At 36.4% G+C, this 19397-nt stretch overlaps 1 protein-coding gene across 9 annotated transcripts in view; it reads left to right on the top strand.

Annotated features, from left to right (window-relative positions):
- Window positions 1-2978: 2978 nt before the first annotated feature.
- LOC121318051 (protein phosphatase 1 regulatory subunit 12A-like) overlaps window positions 2979-19397 on the top strand; it is a 61773-nt gene continuing 45354 nt past the window's right edge. For 2 of the 9 annotated variants that reach the window (XM_041254290.1, XM_041254291.1), the window contains exon 1: window positions 2980-3402. In XM_041254290.1, coding sequence (XP_041110224.1) covers window positions 3166-3402 — 237 coding nt within the window. In that variant the 5' untranslated portion in view covers window positions 2980-3165. Of the gene's footprint in view, window positions 3403-19397 lie in introns of all 9 variants that reach the window. The other 7 variants (XM_041254292.1, XM_041254289.1, XM_041254287.1 and 4 more) reach the window with 6 other exon arrangements.

The raw sequence follows: 19397 nt of genomic DNA, 5'->3' as shown, positions 1-19397 counted from the left end.
TTTATGATGAAAAGGCCTCACTTCTTCATAAATTCATAAGAACACCACCTTTAACTTTGTTTGGCAGAGCTGTGGTTTGCTTTAAGCCATCTGTGGTCTGTGATGACCACATATGGAGACAGAACCACCCACTTGAAGTCTAAATACAACACTATACATGAAAGCAAAAAACAAGCTAAACTGTGAATGCAATCTTTCATTGTAGGCTGCATATAATAGTAATGAAGCGTTACATGTATTTTAATAAAGTAGATTTCTTCTAGTGTACTGTTTTAGTCATGCATAGAAGAAGGAAACACAGCAGTAAGCAATTCTGCTGCAAGATCATTATTCTTAAATAAGACATGCAAGTAAGAAGTCACAGGGACAATAAGCAAAGCATAAATAACATTTTCTGTGTCGAGAATTAAACACAGATGAGCAATGGGAGTTATGAAAATCATACAAAACACAACTGCCTGCCAATGAACTTGTTTCAGCATTTGATCTTTTGTGACTCCACATAGAAGAAATCTAGTAGAGTCAATTCACAAACACCCTAGGTGATCCGTGAAGGCTTTCTGGGATACAATCTAATACATGGAATTGCTACATAAAAACAAACTGTATTGTGATTTACAAGCATCAGTGAAAAAAAATAATAAACACTTTAAATTAATGAGATCATCTATCCAGTAGTATCGATGACAGGTTAAGCCATTTTCTGCAATATGATTTGGTAATTTGGTATATTGATGGTGTGTTATTATGATGGTTTTGCACTTTAAGTCAACTATAGAATATTTCATTACATTTACCAGGAAAGTGCACACAGCTGTTACCTTATAAGAAATTACATAATGTATCACTTCACAAACCAGCAATCTCTTCTAAAAGAATGGGGAAACTGTTTTAAATAATTCACATCATTTTATTGGAAACATAAGCTGATAAATGGTCTGTAATAACTAAGGCATTTAAATTATGAAACATTTCATACATTTGGAATCAGAGCTGAATCAGTGGAACAGGATTTCTTCTGTAACTGCAATTCTTGTAAAATTGTTCACCCTTTCTTAATCCTGTTCTTTGATACTTTTTTCATAGTGCTCCTCCCATTTTAGTGTATTTAGTGTTCAGTTTCATCAACATATAGTGCATTGGGACAAAACACAGATGGATTTTATTGGACTATTTTATATTGCTAGGAAATCATCCTGGATTGCTTCAAACACCTACTGTATTTTTAGGGCTAACGTTAGGCAATACTGTAATTAAAGTATCAGTTATTTAAAAAGTATGATAAGTTGTATTCGGTTTGAGAGTTTAGGCAAAATGAGCTGATACTGGTGGAAAGGACATTCCTTCAGTTGAGATAAAAGGGGATCTACTGTATCCAAAAGCAAGTCAAGGATGTGAAATGCTTGTTTCCTCCACTGATGCCATCAGTAGAGGAAATAAGCAACCCTTAAGACAAAGCCATGACGTGGAATTGATACTGCATATCTATTAAAAGTTAATTGTCCCACAACTGAGCTTCTGTTAGTGAGCCAGTTGGATGATGATCACTACTCAGGTAGACATGAACAACACTTCAGACAATGACTTCATAAAAACAGTTGCAGGTATATTTAAGTGAGGAAACTCCATGAGAGGTGAGGTAATGGGGTTTGCATCATTTTCCATTGATCACCGTGGAGCATTTCTAAGTCTCTCACTTTACAAACAAATATATTAAATTGGCTTACACTCACACCTCAAAATAGTGATGTATTGTGAAAGGCATATTAAATGTAACTTTCAAAAGTAGCTGTTTCACTGTCCCACTGATCTGCGGAAAATCAATTTTCCTTGAGCTGCATATTGTTGCATGAGTTTAGGATATGGCTTTCTATATATCGGCCGTCTTGGCTATTTTTAACACTGTGTCACTGATGTGTCACACTTGTTATCTCACAAGCCCTGCGTTTATTAATACACTATGGGTGTGTGTGTGTGTGTGTGTGTGTGTGTGTGATATATTATTAATAACTCACTGTTTATCGAAATACATACAGTACAAACTGTCTATATGCATTTGTGTGAAAATATCAAATTCTGCAGTAATTTTGCTTTCATTTTCAAAAGGCTCTTTCCAAACACTTTACATTATTCAGTAAGGGAATGAACCACAGGAGAAACTGTGTTATCTCATTAAATATCAGCAATAGATTAATACTGTATGCTTTGTTTTCAATTATTTGACATGTAAATATCCTATTATCCAATTTGTAATTACATTCAGCAAATATGACTGATAATTAGTTATTGGACCATCTGCATCCTACAAATTAATCAAGGAAAACAAAACTGATAGAATCTGAAAAATAAACAAACAGAAACAGATTCTCTAACACCAGCCTTTTCATCAATGGCTTTCATAGCCATATGTAATTACACAGACATTAATTTTGAAACCAAAAGTACAATTATGTATGTTGGTAACTAAAACATCCACAAATTAAATGGGTTACATGAAATAATTACCAGACGACACTTTCAAAACTTTACATATGAGACTACATCCTATGGCCTCCTCTCGTTTGTAAATTTTCTTACGTTCTTATGACTGGGTCAATGCCTACTTCTTTAGACCGGCTGGAAACGAAAAAGCTAGCCCAGAGAAGCAAAACATGAAATGTCAAACAAATAAAAACATATAAAAACATAGATTTCCTTTCACTGCATTCTGTTTATCTTATAAAAATAGAGTTTTTGGAAATACTGTAATGATTGCATTACAGGGTAGCTTTATGGTTCAGTCTTTTTTTTTTTTTTTACCCGTCATTGTGTTTAATTAACCACTCTAAACGTTGCTAGAGGCTCCAAGCCACACTTCAATATTTTACAAGGAAGCAGGCAAAGGGCACCGTTCAAATTTTCAACAGCACCACTCAATTGCAAAATCTCCTTTTTGTGTTTGAACTATACCCTGATGACACTGCTTGTTCTGCAGCAAGGCTGAAGACGGTGCCTCCCAGCCGTCATCGTCATCCTCCGCCTGTTCTCTGTCTCGCGAGTTTATGTAAATCTATTCTTCACCACCGACGCTCCCCCATTTCCCCACGCCCCAGTGAGCTGCAGGATAGTGGCAGTATAAAGTATATCCTCCCTCGGAAAAAGATAAGACGCCAAGGCAGGAGGGAGATGAAGATGGCGGACGCCAAGCAGAAGCGGAACGAGCAGCTGAAACGGTGGCTGGGCTCGGACACCGATCTTGAGCCGCCCATCCTCAAGAAAAGGAAGAGCAAGGTGAAGTTCGACGATGGCGCCGTTTTCTTGGCTGCCTGTTCAAGCGGCGACAGCGACGAGGTTCTCAAACTGCTGGACCGGGGCGCTGACATCAACTACGCAAATGTAGACGGGCTCACCGCCCTCCATCAGGTTTGTGGCTTTTCCATAGTCTTCCAATCTAAGCCTGTCTCTAAAACTTGCCTTTGGTGGCTAAATAACACAACAACTAAAAGCGAACTGTGTTTGGATCGACACGACATAGAAAAAAAAACGACTTTTGCGGACACTTTTACCCCGAGTGTGTGTGTTTATTTGTTTGGTGGAGACGCTGGAGGAAGTAAACGATTACAAAGCTGTAACGTAAAGTCTGATTGTTGTAGTCCGCAGCAGTAAGTGTTGTGTCAAATAGCACAGGCTCTGTTGAGAGAGACATGGGTGGTGTTACCCGTCTCACTGGCTAAGATGAGACTGTTTTGTTGTTGTTGCCGCTCTTAGTTATTTTTTATTTCTGTGTAAAATAGCAGAGATACAGACAGGCCGATGTAATGGAGGTGCAATGATTTAGCGATTGGTTGAGCTCGAGTATTGTGTACACTTTTGATTATGACTAGAAACAGGGAATTCTAATTCATCCCCGTATATAATCGCAAACATTATATATATATATATATATATATATATATATATATATATATATATATATATATATATATATATATATAATTTTATTTACCATCGGTTTGGTTTTAGACCTGAAGTTCACTAATTTATTTTCTTGGTCTGTGTAATCTTCTTGGGGAGGAGATGCAGTAGGAATATTTTTAGTTTTTTACAGCAATGCCGCAGTCCAGTTAAAAAAAAGCAGAACCGACGATCGGGCCTAACCCTTCTGCAAATAGGCACAATTCAGTACGCGATTGGTGGGTAGTACAAGCCCAGGATCTCTTGCGACACTGTTTAGATCCTGTTTTGGTTTTTAATGTATGCCAGCTAAAATATTATGTTGATTTCTAGTTATGCTACTGCAAATCTTATAACACCAAAGCGGAAGGTACGGACATTTTAAAAGCAGCTGTATATTGCTTTGACAGTGTATAGGCCAATTTGAATGACAGCAAGGTCAAGGGAAGTATTTGACTAGTGATGCACAGCAGACATTACCGTATCAAATGACTTAGTCATTTTTTATGGTAAAAATGGTGACCTAACTTGTCACTTGCGTTTAAAAAATATCGAGCCATGCATGCAAACAATACAGTATTTATGCTTTGCATGCAAGTTCTGGTATTGCCTCTAATTGGCTCTATGCAGTTTGTTTTTTCCTCAGTTCTGCTTATTTGACCAAAATGTCAGTTACATTTAAAAAACCCTCTAGTATAAGGAAAGTAGCCCCACATTTACATTGAGAAATGAGCAAACATCACAAAGGTGGAGTTTATACAAAGCAATTTGTACAGTTCCGTATAGTGTAAAATGTTTACACTAGCTTTTGGAAGAATGTAAAGAAACACCGTTGTGATATGTCGTTTAGGAATTATAGAACATTGTCTGATCTTCATTTAAACACGCTGACTTAAAGTACAGTGTTTGTATATTAATGACAAGAAAACTAATATTGTAGTTGCTATACATTACCTCAATGAACAGCGAGACGGGTCATGGTGAAGTTAAATGTTGAGTCGCATTTTGTATCAATATCTAGTCTGAAGCACTTTTTGAATTGGTGGCCATCAAATTATTTTACTGTTTGCTGTCAAACAAATTCTTGGAGTTGGCTCAGACTGTCGCAGGTACTGTTCAATAAGCGTTTACAAAAATGAAATGTAAATACAGTATAATCGTAAATCTCGAAAAACTACTCACTTCTAAATCTTTTGTAGTCATTTTTGTATTACTTTAGTATAAATAAATGTTAATTTGGATCCATATGTTGTTTTTTTCTGACTTTATGTGAGCGAAAAGACACACATTTGCCTGTTTTCCCATTGGAAATAGTGATATTTTGAAATATCACTGTCCTGGTCACAAAAGCAAAGTTTGTGGGGAATAATAGCCATTTTCTATACTTTTGAGGAATAAGCAATTAGGAAATAACACTTAATTCCCAGGAGCAAAAAAAAAAAAAAGTGTGAAAAAAAAAAAGTAGTGGCCCACCTGGCAGACACAGCTGCGTGGGGCACAGGGTGAGACTTACAGCACAGGTTGGGACCCTGGCTGTGCCAGTAAGTTGATCTTCGCTGGATACTCCAAAACGGAGTGTTGCATTGGCTCTGGCCAAGCACCCAGTGAGCTCAAAGACAGACACCTGCAGGGCTGGCCTTTGTCCTCCAGAGGTCAATAGCTCGCTGACCTCAGCTCTCAAATTCCTGGGTGAAAAAGGAAGCTGTCTTGGTTGTGGAATCGGAGGATGCCTTGTTGCGGGTAGGGGAGAAGCGATGGGGCATTCCAAATTGGGAAAAAATCAGTGAAAAAAAGAATTGTACACACTAATATTATACGAATGAACTAAAAAGTTAAAGCACCAGTTGCATGAGGACAAGTGTTAGCAGTGCATGTTTTGTAAATCCTGGTTTCTATCGTTTTTTGGTTAGCTTAACAGGAATTTTGGTTAAAGAAAACTGCCCCTCTATAAACTTTGAAGCTGCACAGTACATTTTGCTTTTTCAAATCCACGTTGGAAATTAAGACTTATGATAAGCTACTTCTCTCATTTAATTAATAAATAAATAAATACAAATAATACAGCCACCCCTGGTTATATTGCCCCTGGTTATACTGCAGATTCTGGTACATTTTTTACAGTCTAACTGCGCCACCCTTAGCTGCAATATACATAGGCATTTTCACTTAGAGTTACTGTTTGTTTTATTTTGTACTGCAGGTCACAAGGAGATATACAAAACAATTAGAAACAAAGCATTAATATTGTACTGTTTTCGTATACACACGCATTGCACAATAACACAAAGCAAATTAAATATCTGTTTGCTTTTAGCCAACGTGGTGTTCACTTGTGGCAGCAGCAGTGAACTAGCAAAAGACACAGGGCAGTGACGTCAGCTTCCGAGCAACAAGCCCCATGTTGGGAATGAGGGAATTCTTTCAATACAGTGGGTTTGTGCATTTGAGAAAGAGGAAGACTCATTCAATTAATTGTAGACTTCTGTTTATTAGAAGCAATTGCCTTCTGCATTACAAATTAAAATGGTGTGCTGCTTTTTATACGAAAAATGAGAAAGTGGGTTGCTTAGAAGATTTATGTTGGATCCTGACTCCCCCGATAAAATAAGGGAGTGGTTGTACAATATTTGTTAGACTATTTTTTTTTCTATTGGTCTCTCGCTATATCGCAGCCATTGATATATAGCAGATTTATATTGGACCCTTACACCTTCGACACATCGTGTGTGTGTGTGTGTGTGTGTGTGTGTGTATATATATATATATATATATATATATATATATATATATATATATATATATATATATATATATATATATATATATATATATATATTTATTTAATAAAAAAAGGTAATTGCATGTCCACCAGTATGTGATACTTTTTTAAGATGGTCTATTAACAAACAAAGCAGTGTCCTATCTCGTTGTGCCAGTGTCACTTGGATTGTGGGTGGATATTTAAACTGGGAATGAGTGAGATTAAAATTATCAGTAGGACTAGTGTGGCAACTACTTTAAAAATTGAGTTATCTGGTATGCAGGCTAGATAAGCCAGTATCAGTGAAACATATATGGATATTTTTAGAAAAGCTCTTGCCCTATTCTATATTTTACTAGCTACACAAACTGCAGTGATGGTAGAGGATAGCGGTTCTTATTGGTTTCATTGTCTACCATTTATTGAATAAAAGTATAACGTTTGAAGTTTCTTGCTGTTAGAATTAAGAATATACAAAACACATTTAAGGGAAGTAGATCTGATTTGGCATTTTTGCCCTCTGTTATGTATAACATAAAAATAAGGGCTGGAAGGTGCTAACTTCAGTAGACCAAAACCTATATTTATATTAGGTACACTGGAAACATTTTACCTTTGTCTGGTTTCTTTTTTTTCTGGCACTATGTCCTGTTTAGACTAGACGGATTCATCAGATCATTCTAAATTTGGTACTTGAATTGGCCACTGTAGAGATTCTACTCTCCAGCTTTCACAGAAATAACGTGGCTGTTCGTGCACTTGCAGTTAAATTAAGCCTATTTCCGTCGCAAAGTTTGGGAACGAAATAAATGCAGTCAGTTCCACGTCTGGAACAGATCTGTTTGAAATGGTGCTCTGTCAGTTTGGTTAATACAGAAATGAAACACTTCCTATTTTTGCCTTGGCTGCTTTGATCTATTTGAGGTGGGGAAGGGATTGGATGACTGCACTGAGATACTAGATGTTTTGGAGTTGGTGTTGAAATGTTAAATAGAAGTTGGTATGAAGAGTTTCAATTTCCTTAAGTGCTGCTGTGTCATCAGGGTTTGATTCTTAATCCAGTGCAACATTGGTTTACTCAACTGCACCTGAATGAAAATTGTGTTGTTGAGTCATATCTCGGCAGCATGACAAATGCAGAAAGGCTTCTATGCAAGCTAGTCTTAAATCCAGGTAAAAATATGTTGTACAATCATTTTGGAATATACTAATTTTAAAAAAGAACAACAAATGAGATGCTAACTAATCCAGGACACACTGAAGCAAATTATGGAAGATGCTTTTTGGAAATTTAAACAGGCTGTTGACAAGGCAGGAAGAATGTTTGTTTATATCTGGAATCTGAATTATTAATCTGACACAGGGCTTAAAAAGGAAAAGGTGGAGGAGTGTGAATCACTGGACCTGTGGATTTGCAGTGAGCAGTAATGTGCTGTGTGTGTGTGTGTGTGTGTGTGGATACATTCCAAGCTGTCATAGTCTACAGTGTACATTCCTGAAGTGACAATCTGTTGAAACCATGGAATAGGAGTGGAGGCATTCCTCAGCTGTCACCTTTTTACACTGGTCTGTGATTTTCTTCCCATCAATGTATAGTACGAAGGAAATGAGTACACTACTGCAATGGGGTTATTACATCAGGTGGAGGCTTGGTGGTCCAGTGGTTGAAAGGGACTCTGAAAGGAGGTTCCTGGTTCAATACCAGCTCAGCCACTGACTTGCTGTGCGTGAACCTGAGCAAATTATTTAACCTCCTTGTGCTCTGTCCTTCGGATGAGACATAAAACAAATTAGGTCCTATTGTAAGTAACTCTGCAGCAGTAGTTGTTTTATAATGCATAGTTCACCCCCTAGTCTCTAAGTCTCTGGATAAAAATGACTGCTAAATGAGTGATTAATAATAACCTTTAGAAGTGCTTTTTACCTTACACAGTGGAGCAAACTGTAGCACAGTAGGAATTAATGGAATGTGTATTTTTATTTTTTTTTAGAAAAAATGAATACATTATAAAATATAATTGTCCTGGGGACTGGGGTACACAGTTTTTACAAAATGTTATTAAACACTGTAAAGCGACCCTTATAGTTGTCAGTGTAACCTTAATACAGTTTTGTCTACAGACTAATTGGGGGGAGGCCCTGAATATAACCAACCACCTTGCGTTGTCCACTGTAATGCAACACATATTAATGTTTTATATTTAAAGTGCTGCATTTTATGAAGTAAACCTAATTTCAGAACTGTCAAGTTTTAGGGAAGTGACTGATTTCGGTTATCTAGGCTATACCGTGTTGGTACTGTATGTGTCTTGCTTGTTGCCCAATTATTGCCTTATATTTTTGTCAGGTACACACAAGCCAAATACCCTCATAGATCACCTTGCTAACAGGTTAGATTGTAATGTCTGCAGGAAGGTGTCGTTTGATGGCTGAGTTTACAGAACAGTGTAAAAGCTATGACGTTCGTTTTTTTCTATCGGTTGGTCTCCTCCCTTTTAACTGACAATTGTTTTTAACAGCAATTAACTTAATGCTGCTTTCCAGTCTTTATACTTTTTACTAGTGTTTGTATGTAATCCAAGTTTGATTATTGCATGCATATTTTAAATGAAGTTTCACTTGCTGTAATCTATTTGTTTTGGGGGCATTTCCATTGCCTGTGGCATTCTTTTAAGCATGTAAGCTAGTCTAACAGTTTTCAAAAGCTTGATAAGCTAGCCTATACTGCTTTACCGAAGCAAACATCCCTCTTAAGTGTATGGCACAAGAAGCTGGTCCTGTTACTTTATAAATACACCAGGCTTTCAGAACCTCATGTTGACCAATTGCTATTTTATTTTTATTTTTGTTTTTCGAGTTGTCATTTCTAATTAACTTACCAGTTCTGGATACTAAGTAGCTTATACTTTTTGAAAAAAGATTTGTGCTGTCCATTTTCTTTGACTAATGGGTGTGTGTTTGTTTATTGGAAAGTGTTTGACAAGAACTTTGTCACTGCCTTAAATTGGGGTGTTAGATAGTTCAACTACATTAAGGAAATAAAACAAACGCCCCGTTCACGCTGGCATGCTCTACCCATGACTGTTTGTTACTTACTCCGCCCATCATGAATTCTGTCTCGCTCACCTCGAGCTAGGCAGTGTGATCCAGTGGTTAAAGTCCAGGGCTTGTAACCAGAATGTCACTGGTTTCAAATCCCACCTCTGCCACTGACTGACTGACTGTGTGACCCTGAGCAAGTCACTTAACCTCCTTGTGCTCTGTCCTGCGGATGAGATGTTAAATCAGTGTCCTATTCTAAGTGACTCTGCATACAATGCACAGTTCACAGCCTACCTCTAAAGCACTTTGTGATGGTGGTCCACTATGAAAGGCGCTATGTACAAATGAAGATTATTAAATAAATTAGCAATTAATATACACTGAAGACATGAAAGGTGTAAGGATTTTAAACCCGTTCTGTTACAATTTAATTTCATTCTGCCTAATCTTTTTTTTTTTCTCTAGTACTGTACTTGACAACTGTAAGATTATTATTGGGGATGAATTGTTGTGCACCCATTGCATACCTCAACATCGTCAACCCTAAAACACTTCATTGCCACTTTAGACAGTTCTTCCTTTTTTCTTTTTAAACGTTTTTGAGTTGGCACGGAGTTTAGACACTAAAACCCTACAGTGACACTGCCAGTGAATATAGGTGTGATATTGAGCTCCGTCTACATCTGTCCTCTGTTTGCCCGTCATTAACCGATGCTACAGTTCGTCTTTCTCGTGGCTAGTGCCGGAGGTGCACAGTAAAAAGAATGGCAACAATAATACATTATGATGATGACTTATTTTCTCGCAGGATGAGATTAGAATTGAATTGAATTGTGACTGAACGGACCAGCTGCCACGGAACATGTTTGTGAATGGGTTGTAGATCAGATGTACTGGTGCTGAGGGACACTGGCGGCAATGACGGGCGGGCTTACAAGCAACTTTTTCCGTAAGATGTTGTCTCTTTTTTTTTTTTTTTTTTTTTTTTTCTTATTTTTTTTTTTTTTATATATATATATATATTGTGGGAGGCATTGCGGCAGTTTTCATCGGTTATTTCGTGCCCTAGAAGTGTGCGTCTTTACATTAAAACGCAGGTCATTTATTTTAACTACTTGCTTTTACACACGCATAAAATACTGTCCTCATCCATAAATATTAAGATCGTTGATCTACCATGTGAGGGTAATATTTCAATGCCTGTTATTGTAATTTTATATTTGTTAATATTATTGTAGCTGTTGTTGAGCAAAGTGTTTGATATGTGATGGGGTATTGCTATATTTAGATTACTGCGATTCTCTTAATGGAGTTGTTGTTTTACATGTGGGACAAGGGTTTTGTTATTGCCATATGTTTGGTAATCTTCCAAGAGAAGAGGTAATGCTAATGTGCAGTCTTTACTGATAAATGTTAGGGACTAGAGAATAATAATGATAATAACCAGTAAGCGATAGAATAGTTTGATCGTGTTTGTAAACAAAGGCGGTATTAACCCCTTCAGTGTTAGGGGGCATACGTCGTACGCCCTAAAAATGTCCATATAAAGTGCTAGGAGGCATACGTCCTAAAATAAGTCTGACTCTAGTGCTGGCTGTGAGCATCTTTTTTTTTTTAACAGTGTGTGTAGAAGGGTTTAAGATCTCTATGTGAATGGTGTATTGCGCTTCTTGAATGACGTGACCATGATTGACATGTAAACTGCCCTGTATACGATTTATCCGTGTTATTCAATGTCTGATGCAGAAGTCAAACAAGCAAACAAAATAGTCTGTATTGTATTTTTTATAGTGCTTTGATTGGCGCAGCTTTTGATGGATACAACATTTAGGGGACATAAGGACCTATTTTTAGCAAACTTAATCTTACTTTCAGTACTTATTTTCAGAACTGATAGATCACTATTGATTACCGTATGCTGCCTCTGTTGTACCATGGCATATGTGGTAGTAACTCAGTGCTTGGGCATGCTGTGTTTGACCAATCGCTTTTGTCATTTTAGGATATGTGTATGAGGGTTTAGTCTCTCAAAACGTATGAATGGTGGAGTGATCACGTCGCTCTAAACGGTGAATAATTGATGCCTAAACTGGCTTTTAGGGTTTCTCTGTGGTGTTCAGTCTGGAATCCAGTAAATCAAATAAACTGAAGAGTTTTATGTTTCCGATCATGGTTTGATTTGAGCAGATCCTGACGGCTACAACATTTAGCAGACCCACAGGAGATATTTTTGTCATTTTATTTTATTTTCAAGAGTTATTTTCAGAACTAATAAATCTCTACTGAATGCTGTATACTGTCCCAGGCTATGCTTAACCATCCACAGTAATAATAATATGTGTTTGTCCCCTAAATGCTGCGAGGGAGTAATCGTTTACTAAATTTTAGTACATGTGTAGGGGGATTTAGCCTTTTAAAATTATATTTTGAATTTAGTTTTTGTCTACATTAAAAAATATGTATAGTTTACATACTGACCCGACGATGTTCTGTTTTAAATTATTATGAGTACAAATGTTGACGCAGCCATGACAGAAACATACTAGCTCCTTTTTTTTTTTTTTCTTTCTCCATAGACAGTTTAGTTATTAGCAATGCAAGACAAATTTGTCTAATTATCATATTAGGAAATTACTTTTTTAGGGCGTTAAAGTGGCACAGAAATTGTAATTTTTCATTTTCATTTACTCTGCAATGTGTCAATCAGTTAAGTAGATTGTGCTGAAAAAATCAATATATAGGTTTTCTTTAGAGACCTGTGAGAAATTTGACTTAAACAATTCAGTACCAAATTCAAGAAAAAAATCAAATCCCAGCTCAGCAACTGACTCGTTTGTGTGACCCTGAGCAAGTCATTTAACCTTCTTGTCTCTGTCTTTCCGGTAAGACGTTGTTGTAAGTGACTCTGCAGCTGATGCATAGTTCACACACCCTAGTCTTGTATCTTGTAAAACGCTTTGTGATAGTGGTTCACTATGAAAGGCACTATATAAAAATAAAAATTATTATTATAACAGTAAGTCAAGATAGTCTGTTTTTTTAATATATATTGTAGAATTGCTACTGTGCTGCATTGAAGAAGAAAATATTACTAAGAAACATCTGCTACAAAAGCGGAGAAAAGCAATTCACCACATTTTTAGGCCTACTTTTCAGTCCACATGTGAATGCTCCTTTACAAATGCAAATGTGAACAGGGTTGCAGACCTAAATATGGGGAGGCCTAGTTGTGTGAATGGAGTCTTCCTCTGGCTAGCTGTCGCAGCTCTGCTAAATCGGAAATGTATGTATGAAGGGTTTTGTAGATGTTGTTGAAAGTGTCGAAAGTAAGTTTAATGTTTGAGAACACTGAGTAATTGCAGAGTTTTAAATCGAACCAAATTGGAGAGGTAGTCATTCAGGAATGTGAAAAAAACCTGTTTGATATCCTATTTTACAGTTTGTAACTGGTCCATTTGTATCTTGCTTAGTCAGTGGAATTCCAGAGAGAAATCTTACAGCTAGACCAAATTTTACCATGTATTTGGAAGTCATGGTTTGCCTTGAAATTGAATCTGACATTGAAGACTAACACAGACTGTGTTGATACTGCCTATTATTATGTATGCATAGAATCTGATCTTAAAGTTAACTTTTCTGGAAAGTTACTGTTTCAAATTAGGTCAGATTTGTTCAGTCAAGCAGTATGGGAATGGGGAATACTAGGGATGTAATAGGGATGTAATAGGGTTAAATGGTTAACCGATGAATAAATGCATACAATTTTTACATACAGTTAACGCATAATACTGATTAATAAAATGTGTCCGGCATTTTGTTTTTTTAAAAGTAAATATCAAACAAAACATGCTCTTTACGCACTGCCTGTAACTTTATTTGGTAACACATGACGTTGGGTTAGGCATGATTAGTCGACTAAAAGCTCATCTATCAAACTTGTCTCAAGCTGTCAATTTTCTGTCTTCATACGCAGAGCACAGCAATTGATGCCAAAATAGAAAAGAGAGGAGTGTAAAGATGGAACAGTCAAAACAAAGTTGTGTTGAATACCCGCAAAATAAAAACATTTTAGTTTAAGAAACATGTATTTATTATTATTATTATTATTATTATTATTATTATTATTATTATTATTTAATAATGTCAATTTCTCAGTTGTACTCAAAGCGGATCCCTGGCCCTACCTGCTTTTGTGTGAAAGTTCTAAACTGGTTACCTAGCAACCAGTTTGCCATGTCAGCAGGATGTACTGCTGTAGTGGCTGATTTTTTTTTTTTTTTTTTTTTTTGGTTAAGGGAGTTCAAAAAGTTGCTTTGTAAATATCAAACAATTGACAGTTTTCTGAAGGAAAGTGTTGTAAACGGGAGTAATGAAGGAAAATCGAGTGGTACTACAGCAAAAGTGCCGACAACAGTGACCCTATCTGCAGCAAAATAAATAAATAAATAAATAAAACCCTAAAAGCTTGTGCTATGTGGCTTGCTTTGCATGGTTTCATGGCAGGTATTTTTGATTGCTTAAATATTCTTAACACATCACTCACATGTATTTGTCTTTTCTCTCACTGACAAAATTGAAAGCTGAATCAAGAAGCTGTCCTAGTGGTACGATCGTGTAAACCTGTGGCAGTCTAGAAGCATTGTGTTTTTTACAGTTGGCTGTAAAACAGTGCAGTGAAGTTTGAGAACCGCTGCTCTATAACAGATTTACATTTTCATTAATCTTTTGAGTACAGTGGCTTAAATTTTATTTAAAAAATTCAACTAAGATGTTTTCAGTAGTTGTGGGCACAGTTTGTTAAAGTTGCATTTTATCTTTGGTCATTTTCAAGCAATGAAAAAAAAAATCTTAAAATGAATTGTTGATTTGCTACACTAAGTTGATGGGATGGTACGTGTGTGTTTTTTTTTTTTTTTTTTTTAAATGGTGGTTTATTTTATGTGAAACCAGTGTCCCCTGTAGTGGATTGAGAGTAACAATAAAGGAGATACTAGAAACTTAAAAAGGTGTACCGGTACACACATCGCCAATGTGATACAATCATGATGTATAAGAGGATTTTGCTCTTAAGCTACCTCTTTTTATGTTTGGTAAACAAATGTCAGTGCATGACAAAGACTAAGTATATGCGGAATGGGTATTTATTTAAAGGGTATTTAGTGTGACGGTGTAACTACGGTTAACTGACAAAAATCAAGTAGTTTAAACAGATTTTTTTATTAAATGAAATTTACATCCCAAGGGGATACAACATAGGAATATGGAATAGATGTAGAAATTGTGGGTGATGTGATTCTTTTACATGGACCCTTGTTTGAAGAGGACAGGAATTGTTGAACCAGAAATATTGTGCATCTGCTGGTAACTTTATTTTATAAACTAAACCGTAGTCCAGTTATAAAGCTTTGAATTTTATTAAATTAATGTTAACTGCCCTGCCACTTTTAGAACACGCTGTAATCTAATTTAAGTTGCTGGATGAGCTTTGTTGATCCTTGCTATTTTCTATCAAGATAATATTCCTAAAACTGTTGACAATCAATGGCTATAAATAAATAAAAAATAAAAAAAATCGGTAGAGCTGTACAAACTGATTTTTTGATCATTGAGTTTGAAGTCAGTCATTGGTGTTGATTGAGTTGATTTACCATTTCCCAGATTCTGAGGGAGCCTCTGTATAACCCAGCTTTAATAATGGCCAGTCTGTCCTTAGCAGGTTTTAAAAATGGATTTTCTACAGAAGGTACAGAGTAAGTGTGATATACAATTCAGACAGCCTCCTTATGTAGATCACTGTATGATTTAATCATTAATTTGCTTATTATGATGGGTATTCTGATTGGTTACAAACATTGAAAATATTCAGAATGGTTATGAAATTAAACAAACATCCCTACTATATATCCCACAAGTGCAGCGGTACCTCTTAAATCTACCATCTACTTTGAGGCTTTATTTCGTTATTTTAACCCTTATTGAATTTTAAAGGCACGATCTAATGCTGGGTTGGTAACAAATGCAGAGCCTGCACAGTGTAAACGAACACTGGAATGTGTGGCTTCCAATTTTTATTTTATTTCTTTTTTTTTTATCTGGGCATGTTTTTTCCCCATGGGAATCCCATTCCCATATATGGTCAGCAGTGATTTGATTTGTGATGTTTCGAGGAAACCAAGCTGGCCATGCAAAGAAACCCAGCTGGCTGAGTTGTGATTCCCTTTTCCTGGCCTCCAGCAGAAGCACAGTAGCTCATTTTAGTAAAGACAACTTGTTGCACAGCCCTAGACAGGCAGTAAAAGGAATTCCTTTTGTGGGAGTGTTGTCATACGGTAGACAAACTCAAAGCAAGGAATCGACATGCATTTCACAGATTCTTTAAACCAGTGTGCTTTGTACATTGCGTCAGGGAATGTCTGACAAAGTCCACTGTAAAAATAGGTTATTTAGTGAAAGAATAATCTCATTTTGTAGATGACTCTGCAAATAAGGTTTCTGTATTGTACAGCAGACATGGGGTCTAACGTCGCCTATTCAAATCTTAGTTTAAACTAACTGATGGAGCTTAACAGCCTAAATTCTTGAAACTTTACTGTACTGTTTTAATGTGAATACAAAGTGCATGTTGACTGTTTGTGTCCCATTCTGCTTGTCACGTACTGTATTGAGTTTGACAGACTAGCCAGTGTACTGTATATGCATGTTAATTCATTCTGCACCTAGCCTACATTGAGGCCTCTGCAGCTCCTCTCCTTAGTAGTCACTGGCTAAGAGAACACCTCTCTGGAAGCAAGCAAAGCGTTCTTTTACTAAAGTTAGAAAGTAACACAGCTCCCCTACACACGTTTAAATGCAGTAGCAGCTCTAGGTTAATTATGAATACATGTACAAGAATAATATTCAAGACATGCACAACATTTAACAGAATGGTGCAGCAACTCACCAGAAAGAGGAAACGCAAATTGCTCTGACTGACTTTCTTTCAGGTTATTTTTTTTCAAGACTTCGAACAATTTCCAACTTTCTGTAGCAAGAAAGACAGCAGCACATTTCACAGTTTGTTTACATGCCATTTTGTAGCCATGAGGTGCACTCAGAATACAAAACATGTCAATGATATAACGGCAGTTCTTGAAAGATTGAACAACCCATCAGTGTCCCTCAAACAGTCTTGCGATGACAAGTCAGTTTTGAAAAGACTGAGTAAACCATTTGAATTTAGCTTATCAGGGTACAAAACAGTTGTATCGGTTGTGAACAAATCGTTCCTATTTTAGCCAGAGCATTTAAAATGGTGAAAAATCTGTTTCACCACAAGGGTGATCTCTTAGGCGAAGTGTTCACTTATGAGCTGTTCCTATACACTGAGACTATTCCATATATAACGACATCTACATTCCCTCTAAGACTTTGATTCAGTTAGCCACTGTGGCTAAAGAAACCTAACATTTTTAGCCACAATGGAAAAACTTAAGCCACTTAACAATACTGTAAACAAGTAAAAAAGATGTGTGTTTTATTTGAAAACGCATAGATATTTAAATGCCAGACCATACCCTTTACAATAGACATAAACAGTGTACTTAAAGTGCACTATAACTGATTCCCATTTAATAAATGCCAAACTTAGTTCCACATGAAAAAACGTCATTGCAGATTTCCTAAATTCTGAATAGGTTTGCAGAGAGATTCATGTACTGCATAATCCTTTACATTTTTTTGACTGATTGTTTTCTTTCCACTGCAGGACAGTGCTATTAGTGTATGTTAATATTAATACCTACCTGACCAACCGCAGCTCTAGTTACCCAAGCTTGTACTAATTATTAATATTGGTAGAGTTGTACAGCCACTACTGTGTTTCAAAAACTATTTTCTTTTGTGTTTTCACCTGTGAATACTGAAAGAAATATTGCACTGATTCTGACATTAAAACTCAATATATCATAGTGAGACAAATCTGTCCTTTTTAAATTAATAAATGTTTATTTTTTATTATTGTTCCTCTTTTGAATCCACTCTGTTACAATTTCAAAAATGTATTTAAATACATTTTAAAGAGATAGCAAAAAAAAAAAAAAAACTGAATTGTGATCTTTTGAAGCTGCGTGTTCCTGGCTTGCTGTCTGAAAATCTTCTTTCGTGACCAGGAGGTATGTTTAAAACCCATGACTGCTTCATCTCCCTGTGACTCGCACGGTCATATTTTACTTGTGTATACATGGTTGTATTAATTGCAGGGTTCGACATTAACCATGGCCCTGCAATGAATGGAACCCTGCAATGAGTTTGGCCGGTAGTTATGAAGCAGCACAGGCCCGACTGGGCCGATTACCATTAACTAGTATTTATATATATAAAAAAGGTTCTGCCTTGTTTGGCGTCAGTTTCCCAGACTTGCATCTAAAACAGCAGCTTTATTTGTTGTGAATTCAACGTTTCGTTTACATCATAACCAGTCTCACAGTAAGATGTCCCGATGGATACCCAGGTACGCGATTAAATTGTCTAACTTTGATTTGGGGCCCGATGTGTTTAGGTCAAAAATACCATTCACAATCTTTCCAGGACTCGTTGGTATGTCACTCAGCAAGATTGCCACTGACTTGAGAGGCTACACAAGCCACAATACTCTGAGAAGGATTGTTATTTTGTATTATGAATATTGTTTTAATAGTGTTTATTATAAGGATTAGGGATGGAAATGTTGCATAATTTCCTATTCGAATACACAGGGTGCAACTTTTTTGTGTGTTCGATTACCCAAACTTTGGTCACTTACGCTACCAAGAAAAGGCAAATGCGTGTGTACAAGCAGACAGCATGACAGTGTAAGTCGGTAAAGTTTAGATGGGTTCACAAAGTGTACAAACAATGTCCAAGACGAGATTTTTTTTGCTCAGTACCTTATTTTCTAGGCTTAGGCACAAGTTTTTCCTTTTTGTTTACTGAATTAAAATATAGAACTCAATGAGCAGCAACGTCACAGCGCGTATCTCTTCCAATTAATGCAACAGTCGCATAATATTGCACAAACCACCAAACAATATTTTTTGCTGTAGTGTGTTCAGAATAAAATAACACATCATATAGCAACCTAAATATTCTACATCTGTTTAATTCTAACAGATAATATTTATAAAATAATCATAATAGTGTAAATATTGTAACCTTGCCAAAACAATAGAAAATACATTCCAACATTACAATAGTTTAACATTACTAATTACAGCTAGCCATCAAGTACTGACATCCGATGAATCAAAGCCAAGTTACTTTGTTCAATAACCTGGAAATAATTTAAAACAAGGATACCTGGTTGTACTTTTAATGGTCAGTGCAAATGTTGACAGTACTCCATCCATTCACAGAAAGTCAACAGTAGATGTTTTACATTGAACTGCCTCTTTTTCAACTCCAAGTATCTTGCCTTTTCTTATTAGTCACTGCGTTGTTCTGCTTAACATTTAGTATGTTTCTATATTCATCATAACATTAAATTACCTTTCTAATTTTGATATTACCCACGTTTGGATTACGTCTTTTAGCACTTGCTGTATACATTATTTTATTTCAGTTCACACATTCAAAGTTTGCCGGTGCCATTCACCCGGAAGCTGTTTCAGGACTGGCTAGCAACAGCTGCAGAAGCTGCTGTGTACAG

Source organism: Polyodon spathula, chromosome 7, assembly GCF_017654505.1.
Source record: "Polyodon spathula isolate WHYD16114869_AA chromosome 7, ASM1765450v1, whole genome shotgun sequence".
Taxonomy (NCBI): domain Eukaryota; kingdom Metazoa; phylum Chordata; class Actinopteri; order Acipenseriformes; family Polyodontidae; genus Polyodon; species Polyodon spathula.
Note: the sequence above shows the minus strand (reverse complement) of the source record. Positions and strands in the feature narration are given on the sequence as shown.